This window comes from Mastigoproctus giganteus, chromosome 7 (genome assembly GCF_048544385.1).
Source record: "Mastigoproctus giganteus isolate SK-2022 chromosome 7, ASM4854438v1, whole genome shotgun sequence".
Lineage (NCBI taxonomy): Eukaryota > Metazoa > Arthropoda > Arachnida > Uropygi > Thelyphonidae > Mastigoproctus > Mastigoproctus giganteus.
This window is the reverse complement of record NC_143581.1, coordinates 74684661-74701993: the sequence shown is the minus strand read 5'-3', so window position 1 is coordinate 74701993 and position 17333 is coordinate 74684661. Positions and strand designations below refer to the sequence as shown.

The 17333-nt window shown below is 36.8% G+C and overlaps 1 protein-coding gene across 3 annotated transcripts in view; it reads left to right on the top strand.

Annotated features, from left to right (window-relative positions):
* LOC150083001 (pyridoxal-dependent decarboxylase domain-containing protein 1) overlaps positions 1 to 17333 on the top strand; it is a 395987-nt gene that overhangs the window by 271666 nt on the left and 106988 nt on the right. For all 3 annotated transcript variants that reach the window (XM_090377732.1, XM_090377731.1, XM_090377730.1), the window contains exon 18: positions 2013 to 2137. In XM_090377732.1, coding sequence (XP_090233858.1) covers positions 2013 to 2137 — 125 coding nt within the window. The remainder of the gene's footprint in view (positions 1 to 2012; positions 2138 to 17333) is intronic.

Here is a 17333-nt window from a genome sequence, read left to right as displayed (position 1 = left end):
GTTAATAAGTTGATCACATTGATAAACTGTAAAAATGTGGGTGCCCAGCATTGCTGCGGAGCAAATGGTTTTTTTTTTTTTTAACTTGTATATACAGGTAGTTCCTGACTTTGAGTTAATTCGTTCCTATCGCATGTTCGTATAGCTGGAATTTATTTCCCATAGACATAATGTTAAAAATAGGAGTTACATTCTCAACAATGAAATTAGTTAGCTAATTAGTTTGTTTAAACAATGATTGATTTATCCAAAGAAATGAAAACGTTGCCTATAAAATCAAGCAAATTATAATAATAAATAAATTATTTATGACTTACAAATGTTAAAGAATGTTTATTCTTCATCATCATCGACTAAACGCACACTCGTTGCTCACTCATTATTGGCTCGGCACTCGTTGGTTTGTTGCACAAGGAGTCATCTTCTTTATAAATGCTTCAAGAGGAATTTGTTTCCAAGATAATCTTCTCTTTTATTTATAAATTTCAATAGCATGCTTAAGCATTTTGGAACGCACAAATTGCAACTAACACGATTTGCGCAGAGTAACAAGTTTATGAAGCTTTAAAAAAAGGAATGAAGAGAATATTCTGAAAATTTATTTGTTTTTTATACGATTGAAGGTTTCAGTAAAGAGGAAACACATTTCACCATAATAAAATAAAAAAAACCACACAATTCCAGTTATCGGTATTTTCTAAAATGCAATAAGATAGAGTTTACTACCCATTTATATTTGCTTTCAGTAACAGAAAAGCCCAATAAACTGGAAAGTGCAAATTGTTTTTATTGTTTTATGGTCATGACCTCCAGAAATGTGCTTTAGAAAAATATCACAAAGCCGTTCAAAATTGGTTCTTATAACAGCCCATATTATATGTTCTTATAACATATAATAACAATGAAAGTGTAGTGCATTTTAATGATTTGAATTGGTAACTAATACAATTTACACTATAAAAGTGACCTTTTAGAAAGTTATATAGTGAAAATTTCAACTTCCAAGGCTGTGGAACGAATTACCAAAAAAAACACAATGTGTTATTGGGTTTACACAATATTTTCACGATATGATGATGTCTCTGGAATGGATTAATGTCGTAAAGTGGGGAATATTGTATAGCTATGTGCGTGGTTTGAAATGCGGTATTTATGAATGTTTCACATTCATTTTTTGCAATTAACGTTCATATTTTTGCTTTTGTTGATACCTGATATTAAAAAAAAAAAAAAAAAAAAAAAGCATAGTAAAGCGGGAACTGCCTGTACACTCGGATTTTGACATTTAATTTTTATATTTAGAATATTTACCAAAAATCAGATTCTGAGGTTGCTGGATATTGGACATTCTAATTATTATTATTATTGAATTTAAGATTTGTGTAATTAATTTGATATTGTATGTTCTTCCCTTAGCACAAGTTGGCTTTCTGTAGTAACTGCTAGTGACTTAATCCTCCATGAGGAATGTTGTTTCCTAACACCATTGCTTGCTTTGAGTTGCATCAAAAGTGACCAAAGTATCATGTTGTTCATTGTCTAGTTTTGCTCCCTTCCTACTTGCAGCGAAATACATCTGTAACTTTATTTAGCGATGTGTTGATTTATTTATTTTATTTTATTTATAATGAATTCTCTGTGTTCTGTGTCATATGTTTATTGAGTGTGGCTGTGATATCACTTTGATTATTACAACAATATAAAGTTACAGTCCTGAATATAATTACACATTTCTCCATCCTCATTCTGAGGTTGGAGAAATGTGTAATTGTTTCTAAAACCAACAGTAATAAAAAAAATTATTGCTTTTCAATAATATAGTATAATTATGGCCTAGCCATGAATTCTAAGTTATCAGTTGATATATATTGTGGTATTGAAGAATAGATGTTTTATTAATTTCTCTAATCCTATTGTGGTATTGATAATGCATGATAATTGCAATAATGTTTTATTGCACTATGTAGATTATTGATCCAAAGAAGAATATTAAAAAAAAATTTTTTTTACAGATATATACCAGAATTCTGGAGTGGTAGATTAAATGAACTTACAGATAGTGGTAAAGAAGATATCAATTCTTTAAATTCAGACTTGGTAGTAAAATTGAAGAATACAGACTCTGCCTTTTCTTTGGGTAAGCATTCATATATAAAAATATGAAGAATATTATTCACATATAAATAGCCATTAAACTTAATTTAAAAGGGATTAATTTTATTTTTGATTTTTTTTATTAGAAGTATACAAAAAATAAATTTGTACTTCTGAAATTATAGTTGTGACTTGGTATAAACATTCATTCTTAAAGTACTATAAATGGTTAAAATCCCATTAATAGAAATTTAAACATGATATGAAACTAATAAAGTCTTGTAATTCCACACTTGAAATTTTATATATTCTGATGAATTGCATTGTTAAATAATGCAGCTATCATCAGTAAGAAAACTGTAAATTATACACTGAAAGGACAGAATTCATGGGTCACCTGGTTCCTAGGCAAAATGATGCTGTCACCCCTCTCGCTAGTGGACAAACCCACCACTTGGCAGGTATATAGGTACACTGCATTCACGTAGACGATAATTTGATGTCAGTATGAATAAAGATCGTGAGTAAACTGACTTTGAAAGAGGGATGATAGTGTGCGTGCACCCGACACATGGGTCACTCTATTGTGGAGGTGGTACAGAAATTGCCCTATCCCTGTTCAACAGTATCAAGAGTGTATTGGGAATATGCCATTTCTGGAATAACATCTCGTCGTGAACAGCAATATGGGTGGAGAAAGATGGTGGATGAATGTGGCCATCAACGTCTGTTTCACATTGTTTTCAGCCAACCGGAGAAGCGACAGTGGCACAAATTTCCACTGACGTCAACGAGGGAGGTGCCAGAAACATCTCCACCAAGACCATCAGGCGATCATTAGCTGCAATAGGTTATGGGAGTCACTGATCTGCCAGAGTCCCATTGCTAACACCATGACACAGGACTCTACGCCTCAACTGGGCAAATGAATATTGCCACTGGACCTTGAATGATTGGAGATGGGTCTCATGGTTCAGTGAGTCCTGCTTCTAGTTATTTCAAGCAGACGGGATGGTGCATATCTGGTGGAAGCTACACAAAGCTATGCACCCATCATGTCAATAAGGAACTGTTCAAGCAGGTGGATGGTCAGTAATGGCCTAGGGTGTGTTAAACTGGCACATGCTGGGATCTCTGGTACTAGACACTTCTCTGAAAGGTTCAGGTTACTTGTCCATCCTTTTTTTTTTTATTATTATTATAGAAACCCCGAGCGTGAGAGGTATTAGAACCTATAGTACTTAGTACCCTGCATGGGTTGGAGGTTGGGAAGATGAAAGAAGATATTTGTTGACATTAGACTTGAACTTCTGTAGACAGTAATTTTCAGGAAATACATATGAAGGCAGGTTGTTCCAGAAAACAACAGTTGAATGAATAAACAAGGAAGATGAAATGTCGATTCTGTGAGTTTGAAGTTGGACAGAAAATGGATATTGTCTGGTGGTGGCACGTGTTCGGACTGTTTTTAAAGAGAGAGCGGGAATTATAGAAGCCAATTCAGAAGAACAGTGCTGTTCAGTGCCAATTCAGAAGAAGTATCTGTGGAAAAGGCATGCAGCAGAAACAGTGCATCTATGAGACAGAGAGAGGAGAGAGACTGTTAGAGATGAGTGATTAATTAACCTAACTGCCCTCTTCTGAATGGAATCTAGAAGCCTAAGAGAGGTTTTGTGGACACCCCCTCAGATGCGAGAACAATATTCCATGGTAGGGTGGATTTGCAATTTGTACAGAGTGAACAGCTGTTTGGAAGAAAAGTAACGCTGAGAGTGAAACAGAAAACCAAGTTTTTTAGTTGCAGAGGAAGCAATATTTGTAATGTGCTTGTATTAAGAGAGATTAGAAGTCAGGGTAATCCCCAAAAGAGATATATCATCTTGTCTAGAAATCAGTGTCACCAAAGATAGGTGTAGGAGCAGAAGAATCCTTTTTTGCGAGATATAACACAGGACTGAGTTTTAGAAGGATTGAAGTCAACTAAGCTGTCTTTGCCCCACTGGAGAATTATGTGAAGATTGGCAATTAAGGACTTGGTAGTGGATATTCGAGAAGTTGAAGCTTGAACAGTTCTGTGTTCAAGCTTCAACTTCTCGGCAAGGTTTCTCAAATTGGAAAGTGGAATGCAATGTGCTATCATCAGCAAAACTATGGATAGGATTTCTGGTCAATGGAAGCAAGTCGTTAATATTCATGAGGAAAAGAGTGGAGGAAAGAACTGAACCTTGGGGGACACCAGCATTAGTGGAGAAGTTAGAAGACAGAGATCCATCTACCATCACCCTCAGTGAGCGGTCAGAGAGAAAACTGGATAACCAATTACAAAAAACAGTTGGCAAACCATAAGATGGAAGCTTGTTTAGAAGACCTTTATACCAAACACGATCGAAAGTTTGAGATGTCAAGAGCAACTGCTTGGGTTTCACCGAACTTTTCCATTGAATTTGTTTATAGGTAGGTAACATAAGCCAGAATATCACCAGGAAATCGACACTGACGGAATCCATACTGGCAATCATTAATCAGATGGAAGGTTTCTAGATAGTTTAAGATTTGGTGGTTAATTGATTTCTCCATTACTTTAGAAAGAGTAGAAGTAATTGCAGCGGGACGATAATTGGATGGGAGGGATTTGTCACCCTTTTTACGAACTGGCTGGATATGAGCAAATTTCCAAGCAGAAGGGAAAAAATCTTTGGAATAAGAAAGTGAAAAAAGGCGGCAAAGCACAGGAGTAAGTTCGGGAGCACAGATTTTGAGAACAAATGGAGAAATACCATCAGTACCTCGAGCTTTCTTAGCATCAAGATTTGTCAAAATCCTTCTGACATCCTTTTGATGAAAAACCACAGGAAGCATTGAATGGAATGTGCTAGGAATGGTGGGAGGTGTTTTACCAAGATCATTAATACATGAGTTGGAAGAAAAATGGGATGCTAGCAGGTCAGCTTTATCCTTGGCTGAAGTGACAATAGAACCATCCGGTTTTGACAGAGGTGGGAGCAGAGATGGGTAAAAGTTGCGGCCAATAGCTTTGGCAAGAGACCAGAATGCTCGGTTACCATTAGGTCAAGATGCAATTTTTCTACTCTTAACCTGTTCAAAATCTAGTTTGGACTGATTAATAACTGCTTTACAATTGTTGTGAGCTCTGGTGTAGGCAGAAAATGAAACTGAAGAATTGGAAACAAGCCAATTACGATATGCAACATTCTTCCTTGAACAGCCTTACCACATTTATTAGAAAACCAAGGTTTAGATAAAGGATGAGATTTTAAGGTGGAATATCAAATAAAGGATTCCATTCCTACAAGAATAATTTCACTGACACGATCTGAGCAAACATTGACATCAGAAGTTTTGAAACAGTAATCTGACCAAGAAAAAGAAGAAAAGAAATCTCGCAGGCCATTCCATTTTGCATTCTTGTAATGCCAAACAACATGAGCTTGCGAATTGCCATGAGATAAAGGCTCCATTGGAGAAGAGAAAATCACCAAGTTGTGAGCTGAGGTGTGTAGAGGACCACTCACTTCAACTGTGTACTTAGAAGTTTGTTTGTGAGAAAAAGATCAAGGTTGTTTGTGAGAAAAAGATCAAGGTTGTTTGTGAGAAAAAGATCAAGCGTGTTGGCTGTATGGTTAGGATTGTCGAGGTCATTAGTAATTGCAGAAGCCTCAGCGTCTCGACCAGCCTGGTCTGTGTGACTAGAAAATGGAAGCCAGCTGGAGTTGTAAACATTAAAATCACCAAGGAAAATTGTTAGGAGAGTAAAGTTGCAAAGAGGGGAAGTCAGAGTTCCAAGTGATTAGTGGAATTGGGAGAATGGTAGAGATGACGGATGAATGAGATTTTAAGTCAAAGAAGATCGAAAAGAGGTATTCCAAATTACCAAGTCTCTGACAGGGAATATCAGAGTGGACGTATGCACAAGTACCACCGTTAAGGCCAAAGGAATCATACAGTGAATAATTTGGGCAACTGAGATGAGCAGTGGTTGAATCAACTGATAACTAAAATTCTGTCAGAAAAAGTACATGTGGTTTGGCAGACTGTAAGTGGAAATGGACATCATTGAGATTCAAACTGAGACCACTTATATTTGTGAAATGAACTAGGAAGTGTTTGGGAGGTTTACATCTTTTCGCAGATAAGTTTGCTCTATTAGTTTGACTATTCACGGTGTATTCAATACTAAGAAAAAGTGGGGGACATGACATGCTGTATGAAGTAATGAAATTTTTGGATATGGCATACACATGGTAAGATTATATCCAGATCCATGACATGACATGGCCTTGACAATGCCCCCCCACATACACATTACTCGGACTCCCTCCAGTCACTGTCTGGCAGAGTAGAGGCAGCAAGATTATACACTAGCTGATCCGGAAGCCTCCTCGAGAGTTACCAGTAGGTTTAGTCCGGTGTACTAACTAGTGGCAGGTCTGCAAACACTTGTTTTAGAGCCATGTTCTCGAAATGTAAGGGTTTGGATCTAGCTGTGGTGTTCATCATAACCTCAAAAGACATCAGTCATCTGCATAATGGAAGAGATGGGGAAGGGTTGACTGGAACTTAGCTCTGGAGACTAAACATGGGTTCCACCACTTCAAGCCTCCAATAAGCAAAGTGGTGGTATTGCACCAGTTGATGAGAATCATCTATCACCTAGTAGATGCCTGGTAACACAGAGGGGCAGTATTCCTCAGTGTGGTGTGGGCATCACACCTCGACCCCTGCTTACATTGGCTCACACCTGGGTGGTCACGCACAGTGTGCTTGCGCATGGGGGTTATTCCCATTATTACTAACAGTCCCACCATTGTGAAAGTGCAAGCAGAGGATTTCGCTGTCACAGACCGTCCGGACTTTGCCGAAATTGGGTCCACTTGACTTGAGTGTCATCCGAATATCAGTTCCATCAGCATTTTAGACTCTCAGGTAGCAAGCACAGCTTGTCTGGCATATCTGCGAGAATGTCTGCAACAGCCTCAAGAACCGTCTGCCATCCCTTCATGGTCATTGTGTGCCCACAGAGCAATGGACCCTTTTAGTAGAGTAGTATAATGTGCCTCCCCACAGAGCCGTAGTGACTAGACCATGGTTCCAAGAGCATTCCACGGAGTTTACCACCATGGAATGCCCTCCCCGTTCACCGGACATGAACCTTGTGCAGCATCTTTGGTATGCTGCAGAAAGGCCCATTCTAACTTTGGACCCTCCACCCAGGAATGCGACGGAATTATGGACAGCAGTGCAGCAAGCATGGATGGAGACTGTGGAACGCTTTCATTAACTAGTTGACTCAATGCCTTGCTGTGTGAATGCCCTTATCCGGGCAAAATGTAGGTATCCTGTGATTTCTGTCCACTCAGTATAAATTAAAATGACAAACTTTAATACTTTGATCATACTTAACACATTTTCCAATTTTCCATATACAGTGTAAGTCAGATATCTGAAAATTGTATGACAGTTACAGTTTTACAGGTGTTTACTTTTTTCCCCATATTTCAATCACGTTTATGGTTCTTCAAATGTTGCATGTTAAGTTTCTAAAATAAAAAAAATTGCTGAATTTAGATGTATATACTCCTACATAAAAGTGTGGAATCATGTTTCATTTTTCTTAACTTTAAAAGTATTTTATGAAAATAGGACCAACTTTTTCATCAATTTTTATTAAAATATTTTCTAGAATGTTTCAGAATATTCTAGAAAGACTCCTGAATGTGGTAGAACATTGTAGATTATTCTAGAATATTAAAAAAATGGTAGTATTATTTCTATATTATAGAAGATTGTAGATGATTCTAGAGCGTTTTGCAATAATATAAATTGAGTAAGAGGTGTAACTTATAAAATCAAATACCCATCATTCAGCAAAAGTGTTTGTGCAAGTTTTGTGTGTTTCATGATAAATATGGTCAGAAATAAGACTGATTGTTGGAAAAAGAAGTGCTACTATAAGTCTGTATAAAGAAAGTCATTCCATGAAAAGTACTGTTAAAAAAACTAGGTGTTTCATTTAAAGGAGTACAAACTACCATTAGACGATTCAAGAAGACTGGCAGTTTGAAGTGCAAACCATAATCAAGACAACTGTGCGTAACAACAGAAGCACAAGATAAGACTGTAACTAATTTCCAAACACAAAATTGACAACTTACTGCACCTGTAAAACTCTGTAAATCCACTGTAAAACTTTGTCTTAAACAAGCAGGACTTCATAGTCGTGTGGAATTCTGTTGGATAATGTGGAATTGGATAATGGAAAGAAAGTAGAAAATCGAAAGAAACAGTGGCTTAGGCACTGTTTCAAGCAATCAACTTGGATAATTGAAGATTGGAGAAACATACTGTGTTGAAAAACATAAACTTGCTTGAATTTTAAAGAATTCTGCAGTGTAAAGTGATGGATTGTACAAAGTTTGCTGTGTGCTTGCACATGCTGTTGTTAAATTGCATTTTTATTGTCATTAAAATTAGCTGTTATTTTGTTAATTTTGAGTGTAGTGAGCATTTCTCCTGTCCTAATTGCTTGATACTTTAACTGAATAGTTTTTCTCATTTATAATACTTTGAGAATGTACATGCAGGATATCATTGTATTTTTTTTATTGTAAAGGCTGGTGATATTTAAAGTTCTGAAAGAATGTTTTTCTTCTCTTGTTTTTGTAAGATAAAAACCAATGGCACAGTTTAAAGTTTAGTATTTGTGATTGCACTGTATATTCTACAGGATGATACTTTAACTGTTACACATATTTTGTAACCCAGGGAAATACTCTCATATCTATGTCCACTAAAATAATTCTATTTTATTTACTGTGTGAAACACTGGAGATCTGGCATAGAAATAATGCACAAATGGCAACATAATTGTTCTTTGTTGAATATTGTTCATAGATAAGGCCTTCACATTGATTTGAGAGTGTCGCATGGCACAGACCTGTATGGTCTTCAATGGGAGTGCATTCTCTTAATGCAGGAGTAATCGTATAGTATGTGAATAAGATATTGGTCCATAAATATTGAGAAGCTATGGGATTTGGGGATTACCAAAGTACTATGTCCTTGAATTTTTCCATTCAGGAAGCCCTTTGTGATTTTTGATGAGCGTTTTTCCAGTGGATGAATCACTTTTTATTTTATATGGAGTTTTAAATTTTGTTGCATTTATTGTTTAGACTTTGAATCTGCAAGCTGCAGAGGAGCAAACTTTTGAAATTTGCCTATTTTTGTAAGTATTTTCCAAAATTTCCTTAAAACTCAACATGATATGAATCACATGTAGAATTGTGTTCCTTATATAGGTTGCCTTTCATATGCATATTTTTATAGTAAATGTGCTTATTGACTTCCATCAGTATCCTTGACTTTATGTATCTTTTATCCCCCCCCCCAGAATATGTGCATTCAGCCTGGTGCGTTTCCTTTATGTAAAGATTAACACATTGTAATAAGATACATGCACACATATATGCATGCATGCAAATGCACACAAACACACGAAAAGAGGTTTTGTGTTCCCCATGTTTTTTAACATCTTAGCAAAAATCAGTTTCCAAAGGTTTGAGAAGATACTTATATACACCTTCTTTGTGGATCTTAAACATTCTTTTAGTTGCATGTTGTGGCATGTATATCAAGAAATGGAAATTGTTGAAATAATGAGCACTTGAACTCAGACTTCAAATACCACTACTTTAGTAAAGTAGTGGTATTTGAAGTAGTGTTCCAGAAAGTACCACAAAACATCTGAGGATAATCCATAATTCTTAAAGATATTAAAAGCAGATTATATTCCACCAGGTTGAAGTGCTCATTATTTCACAAGTTTCCATTTCTTGAACAACGTGAATTTGACCAATGTGAGCTTTGCTTTTATACCTTGATTCAGAAAACATTAGCACTTTTCAATCAACACAGACACTTAAATTGTGTTGTGAACAACAGTCTGTGGATCATGCATTGCAATATTATTATCCCCCCTCCCATCTTCTACAACAGTACTTGGCGCCGACCGGGCTAGCCGAGTGGGTAAAGTACCTGCCCGGCAACCCAAAGGTCGCGGGTTCGATTCCCGCCTCGGGCTTGGATCAAAGTACTGCAAAAACCTTGGGAGGTGCAATATGGCCACAGAAGCCGATGCTCCAATAACTACCAAATTAAAAAAAAAAAAAAAAAAAACAACAGTACTTGGATAATTCTATTTTATTTACTGTCTGCATCCTTAAACCCCTTGACACATGGACACATGTGCTGAGGGGGGTTTCCTGGTGGCATTGCAGTATTCCAGGTTATCATATTATCAAGAGAAGGGGGATTTTTGATAGTTAAGGGGCACAGCCTCAACACATCACTTTGGCTCCTTGCTTTGACAAGAAGGGAGGGATGGGATTCCGACTGGTAGTTGCACAAGCAGATGCTTGGGTAGCTCTGACACCTCATTCCCAAGTGTAATAATTTTTCTGCTGGGTAGTGGATGTCCCTTTGTACTTTGTGGTCAGTGAGGAGCCTGGGCACTGAACAAATAACTCACGAATTCTGATAATATAAATCCTTCTTCTGGGACCCCAACAAGGTCTCTACCACAAAATTATGTCTGTGATCCAGATAATACCACTTTAGCAAAGGGACCAAGAACCAAAGACATATTCAATCTAACACCTTGATACCTAACAGTACATTCTATACTGTTCCACTGATCCTTCTGTTTTAACGTGTATGCTTGCCTAAACAACGTTCTCTATGAATCACTCAGCTTCTAACAAGGCTGCACGCTAATATGTGTTTCCAGAAGGCCTGGGTTTCAAATGAAAGTCAAGTAGTTGGATTAGAACAAAATCTTGCACCCTCAAGCCCACTCAGATTTAAATAAGAGTTAGCCCACAGCATCAAGATTGCGTTGTGTTTAACTCAAGGTTCTCCTAATGGTGAACCTTGAGCCCGCATAACTCCAACTCAAAACTACTCAATAATGATATAATTTGTGTAACAGAGAATTGTCACAAGGCAAAATGATCAACAAAACAAGATTTATTAAACATATAAGTATACAAAAGAGTACAATAGAACTGGTAAATAGTTTAGATTAATTAGTATGTGATTATTAGGTAATTCAACTGGATACAAGCAGTATCTTGCTGTTATCAGTATTACAGTTTTGTAATGTTCTTCATGTGGCTTTTCAGCTAATGAATTTACAATCTGTGATGACAGTTATGTCATACAATTGTTCCATTATTTGAATAAGAATCATCTGTCAACATAATAATTACAATTAGTATTAAAACAACTAATTGGACAATTTGTGCTTACTGTTAACTTCTAACTATAAAAATAGATATACATTTGTCTGAATGACTTTAATGAGAAGAGAGGTCAGTGCGTGTGAATTAAAGGCAGTGGGAGAATATGATTAACTTCGAGTGATTAGGTTATGCTGTTTAAGAAAAAGGCTATTCACTTACCGACAAAATGTCTTTCCTTCTCGGCACTCCTTGGTACTACCATCTGATCCATAACTACGACTTTTGGCTATCTTCTTTCTTTCTCTCTCTACCTACTTAATCTTTCGCTTCACTTCTTGAATCTGTTCTCTAACTTTTTCAACACGGCATCTCACGAAATCTACGTTACGACTTGCAAGAACTCTGCAACCTACTGTAAGACTTCCAAAGATAAAAGATCAAAAAACTTTCTTTTCTTTCCCTTTTTTCATATAAATACCTCTGGTTTTTCCCCCTTAATTTGCCCTGACCTGTTCTGAGAATACCAGGTCAATAATGCTGAGCAAAGAACTTCATTTGGGGGCTGTCAACTTTGTGAATTGTCACCACTAAAAATGAAATATTGTGTGAAGAAAAGAAATACAATGTTTGTGTAAGGCAGTTTCTTTTGTTTTAAAATCACGTCAGCGAACATAAATCGATATGCTTTTACGAACGGAATTTTAGCATGACAGTCGTTGGGTTTATTAGTTTCGATCTCGTAAGGAATTAGGTCTCATGTTCTGATTTCCCACGCTCTTCTGACAAAGTCGCTAACTGCTCTTTTCGCTTGTGAGCAATTAAGCATACGCGGAGAGGGGTGACTGACGTCCTTTAATTGCTCTGGGCACTAAACGCAGCATATCGTTTCAGCCACAACTTCCCCCAAGGGAAGCGACTGACTGCCGTTACAAAACCAAAAGTTAAACTGAGTTCATCCGTCCGATTAATTGTATAGACCGTGTAAACAGTATAGAACACTTTGAAATATAAATGTCCCTTAAAGCAGGTGAAAGGGTTAAAAAATGACAGCATTTTTTTAACACTTTAACAATACTAAAGAAAAAACCAAAAGGGACAGTGTCACTCTATCCAGAAGTGTTTGGAAGAGTTGGCAGGCCATTGAAAATCAGTCAAATGGCTTTATTCGTGTGACATCCTTGTAAAGAGACTAGAGATGACAAACATTCAGAACAGTTCCTGAGAACTGCATCTATTGGGGGAATTACAGTAACACCTCCACAAGGCATCATCTCTGAACTGGATCTTCTTGAAATGTTTGAAGAGGAAATCTGTTCTGAATTAAAAAGTCAACGATAGCTGCAAAATGAATATTCATGTGTAGGGATGAGAATTTGGTACACACCAGAAATGTCATCCTTACTTTCAATATACAAATGTTTCCTATCACATATCACAGTTCAATCACACTGGGTACTTGCACTGCCTAGTGGGCCACATACATATATATATATATATAAATTAGAATAAAGATAAAAATAAAATAAACCATTGCCAGCAGTACGCAAGACAAGAGCGAAAAGGCAAAATTATAACTAAATTCAAATCAAATAAAAAAGGAAGAGACGGGTAACAAGAGTAAAAATATTGCAGCAGAAACTCTAAATTAATTTAGAAAATCTAAATATACGAATAATAATTCTTTATAATTTAAAAGCCAATTAAATAGAAATTTACCGGTGTCCCCTCTGATGGGCACCAGGTCCAAATTATGTGAAATATCACCAAACAGAGATTTAAACCACTACAACAAAACAAAACAAAAATAAACAAAAATAGACAGACCATTATGCCCCATCTCGACAGAGGACCACAAGGCCAATAATGGTCAGGGAATCGCTGCATTTCGAATGCTAAACAAGTCACCGCAAAGGAGAATCGATCGTAAGATCAGCAGTCCGCCACACCAATCCCCAGATCGAACCACCCATGCAGGGAATTGAGCAGCGGTGGTCCTTATGCAGCGAAAATCAAAAATAGAACAGACATGAGCAATCCAGTACAAAGCCACACTACTGACAAAGTAAACTTAACTCATTTATATAAACGAATAATGAACTATAGATGGCAGTACAGGCGCAGCGTTAGCAATTAGCCCAATACTATCATGTGACATAATTATACATATATTTAAATAATATTGAAATAGTTGAAAAACGAAATATTTCATAATAAAAAATAAAAAGGGGGGTACAGCATACATCAGAGGTAGCAAAAAGCATATTCCTCTACCTGATGCTTGAAATATAACCATATAAATTAGAATAAAGATTAAAATAAAAATAAAATAAAATAAAGCATTACCAGCAGTACGGCAAGACAAGAGCAAAAAGGCGAATTATAACTAAATTCAAATCAAATAAGAAAGGAAGAGACGGGTAACAAGAGTAAAAATATTGCAGCAGAAACTCTAAATTAATTTAGAAAATCTAAATATACGAATAATAATTCTTTATAATTTAAAAGTCAGTTAAATAGAAATTTAAGGACAACCGCTGTTCAATTCCCTGCATGGGCGGTTCAATCTGGAGATCGGTGTGGCGGACTGATCTTACGATCGATTTTCCTTTGCGGTGACTTGTTTAGCATTCGAAATGCAGCGATTCCCTGACCATTATTGGCCTTGTGGTCCTCTGTCGAGATGGGGCATAATGGTCTGTCTATTTTTGTTTATTTTTGTTTTGTTTTGTTTTATTGTAATGGTTTAAATCTCTGTTTGGTGATATTTCACATAATTTGGACCTGGTGCCCGTCAGAGGGGGCACCGTTAAATTTCTATTTAATTGGCTTTTAAATTATAAAGAATTATTATTCGTATATTTAGATTTTCTAAATTAATTTAGAGTTTCTGCTGCAATATTTTTACTCTTGTTACCCGTCTCTTCCTTTCTTATTTGATTTGAATTTAGTTATAATTTCGCCTTTTTGCTCTTGTCTTGCCGTACTGTTGGCAATGCTTTATTTTTATTTTTATTCTAATTTATATGGTTAAATTTCAAGCATCAGGTAGAGGAATATGCTTTTTGCTGCCTCTGATGTATGCTGTACCCCCCTTTTTGTTATGAAATATTTCGTTTTTCAACTATTTCAACATTATCCTGAAAAAGGCCTCTGAGGTTGGGAAAATTCATATTTTAACATTAAATCAGCTCACACACCAACCATAAGAATAAGTATTTACTGTAACTAAAATATTTACATATTAAAATAAAATAAATATTTATAAAAACTGCTATTATATTTAATTAATTTATATACATGTAAAAAACATTAAAACTGTGATAAAATCCTTGAGATAAAAACACTAAAATAAACCGGATTAAAAGCGATAAAAAACGATAAAAATCTCTGGAGCTTTCGGAAGCATCGGCTTCCTTCCTCAGCAGTAACAAAACTTCCTGCAGCATGTCCATATATAACAGGCTCACGGTACCTATACACGTGGTGCAGTCGGCGCATGGTCTGAACTGGAAGCGGAAATAGCTCGGGAACGTGTTAAGCAAAACCGTTCATCCGTACTTAGGATGATAGTTTCAAACAGAGGATGCATACGCATACCTCTGTCCCTATTCATAATATTGTGGTCGGATGAACAGATTCGTAGGCTCTCGAGCCATTTACGGTTCCAGAATCCATGCGCTCGATCCACGATAACCGCATCCTCTGGGGAAATTTGATGCTGCTTCTCCCAAAAATGTTCGGCCACAGCAGACTTGGGAGATCCTGCAATACCCTCCAGATGTTTTTGTATGACAAACGGAGACAATTTATTAATGGGCTGACTAGTAAGAGAGAGTGGATAATTAAGAACGATGGGCAAGGTTGCTCCATCCGATCAGTCTTTTGTCTCTTTGGATTATCGTTCTCAATATCCTGATGGTCTGTGTTTGCCATGTTTGCTCCTTTTAGCCCTTGGCAAGTGGACTTACCTGCCAAGATTTCCGGCCCCGCCACGGGGAGGCAGGAGCAGTGCCACTAGGAGGCCAAGCGGTTAAAGTGTTAGTTGGTTAGTGGAAATATAAATATATGGATAAATAAAGAAAGGTGAGTTTCCTTTCTCTGTTCTAACTTGTGGCTTTTAAGTGTAGAACAATATAAAAATAAATCTGCTAATAAAAACGTACGAAATTAGAAATAACTTTAATTGCTTTTGATGAGCACTCTATATATAGCAGAAAAATTGCTTGACCTCGAATTCGCTTGGCACCCGGGGCCTAAATTAGATGAGTTTCTATTTTTCTATACATATTGTAATGCTTAATTATCATAGATATCTCATTTGTGAGATTTGTTTCTTGAATGCATACTGCAACAGGCTTATATTCAGATAGGAGATTGTAAAAGTCGTCAAAGTTAGCACGGAGCCCACGACAATTCCATTGAATAACTGTATCCATTGTTTGGTTTTAGCTAGTGTCTGCTAACTTCCGTGAGGTAGTTTGCTTACGCCTGTCTATTTTTCCTTTATCCTTCTTTGAGAAGACTGATCTGCTTGTGTCAATGTCACCTTCTGGATGAATTTCAAGAAATGTGTCATCTTCATCCGCTTTTTCATCAGTGTCTATGGTATCAGATCTGAATGTGTGTGTATCAGTTCTTTCAGAGCTCTTAGTTTGTACTTTCAGTTGCTGATTGGGATTCTTATCTGGAGGTATTGTTACCGGTATATTTACTTCTTGGGTTGCATATTTGGAGGGAGATTGTTCTTTTAATGAAGTAAGTAATCATTTCGCCCAACCAGATATAGAGATATTTGGAGGGACGGAGCAGTCAGTCTGAGTTGATATTGTGCGTAGCTGTTGAGTAACTGAGGCATATGTAGATGATTTAGTAGGGATTGCAAAGTGTTTCTTTGCCTCTTGATATGACGCGCTTTGTTCTCTATTTTATATTTTTGAATGTTATTCTCTCTTTTCCATTGGATACAGTCCTTAGAGAAGGCAGAATGATTTCCATGGCAGTTAGGACAGTTTTGGGTTTCATTATTACAGTCCATATGTGTGTGTTCTTTTGAACCACAAGAAGCACAAGTGACTATACCTCTGCACACAGTTTGCGAATGACTGAATTTTTGGCACTTAAAGCACCGGACTGGGTTGGGAATGTACGGTCGAACATGGCATCTGAGATATCCAGCTTTTATAGTTGTGAGGAGATTTGGTGACTTAAATGTCAATATGACTGTTCATGTAGGGACAGGCTCTCCATCTTTTTTTTTTTTTATGACAATTCTTTTTGCCTGGACTACATTTTGGTTGCTTAATTCAGAGACAAGTTCATCCTCTGATACATTTAGAAGATCCCATTCAGATATTACCCCTTTAGAGGAGTTCAAGGTAGCATGTGGGGTAACCTTTGTGGGAATTCCACCAAAGGTAGATATTTTCAAGAGTCTTTCAGCATGTTTGTGTTCACTCATCTCCACTAATAGGTCTCCAGATCTTAGTCGCCGAACCATTTTTGGAGGCCCAGCTACATTTTCGAGACATTTATGAATCAAAAATGGGGAGAGTTTACTCAATGGTTGGTCTGTGGAGGAATGCAATATTAAGAAGAGAGGAGCAGAAAAATCTGTCCCTTCTTTTTTGTCTTTTAGCATGGGATTTATTCAAATTATCATGGTCATCATGTCTACTTGAATCTGGATCAAAAGATCCATAGTAGGACTGTTTTGTGTTGTCCATAGTTGCTCCTTTTAGTCCCAGGAGAGTGGATTTCTTCTCCCAGGCTTCCAGCCCTGCCACGTGGAGGCAGGAGCAGCGCCACCAGTCACCAAGCGATAAGGTTGTTAGTGTAGTGCGTTAGTAGATTAGTCTTATATACAAGAAGAAAGGTGGCTTTCCTTTCTGTTGAGTAAGCTGACTTCTTTACTTTAGAAGAGCAAAATTATATAACTTTGGAAATTAGAAAATAACGTTCAAATACAATCAATCGCTCTTT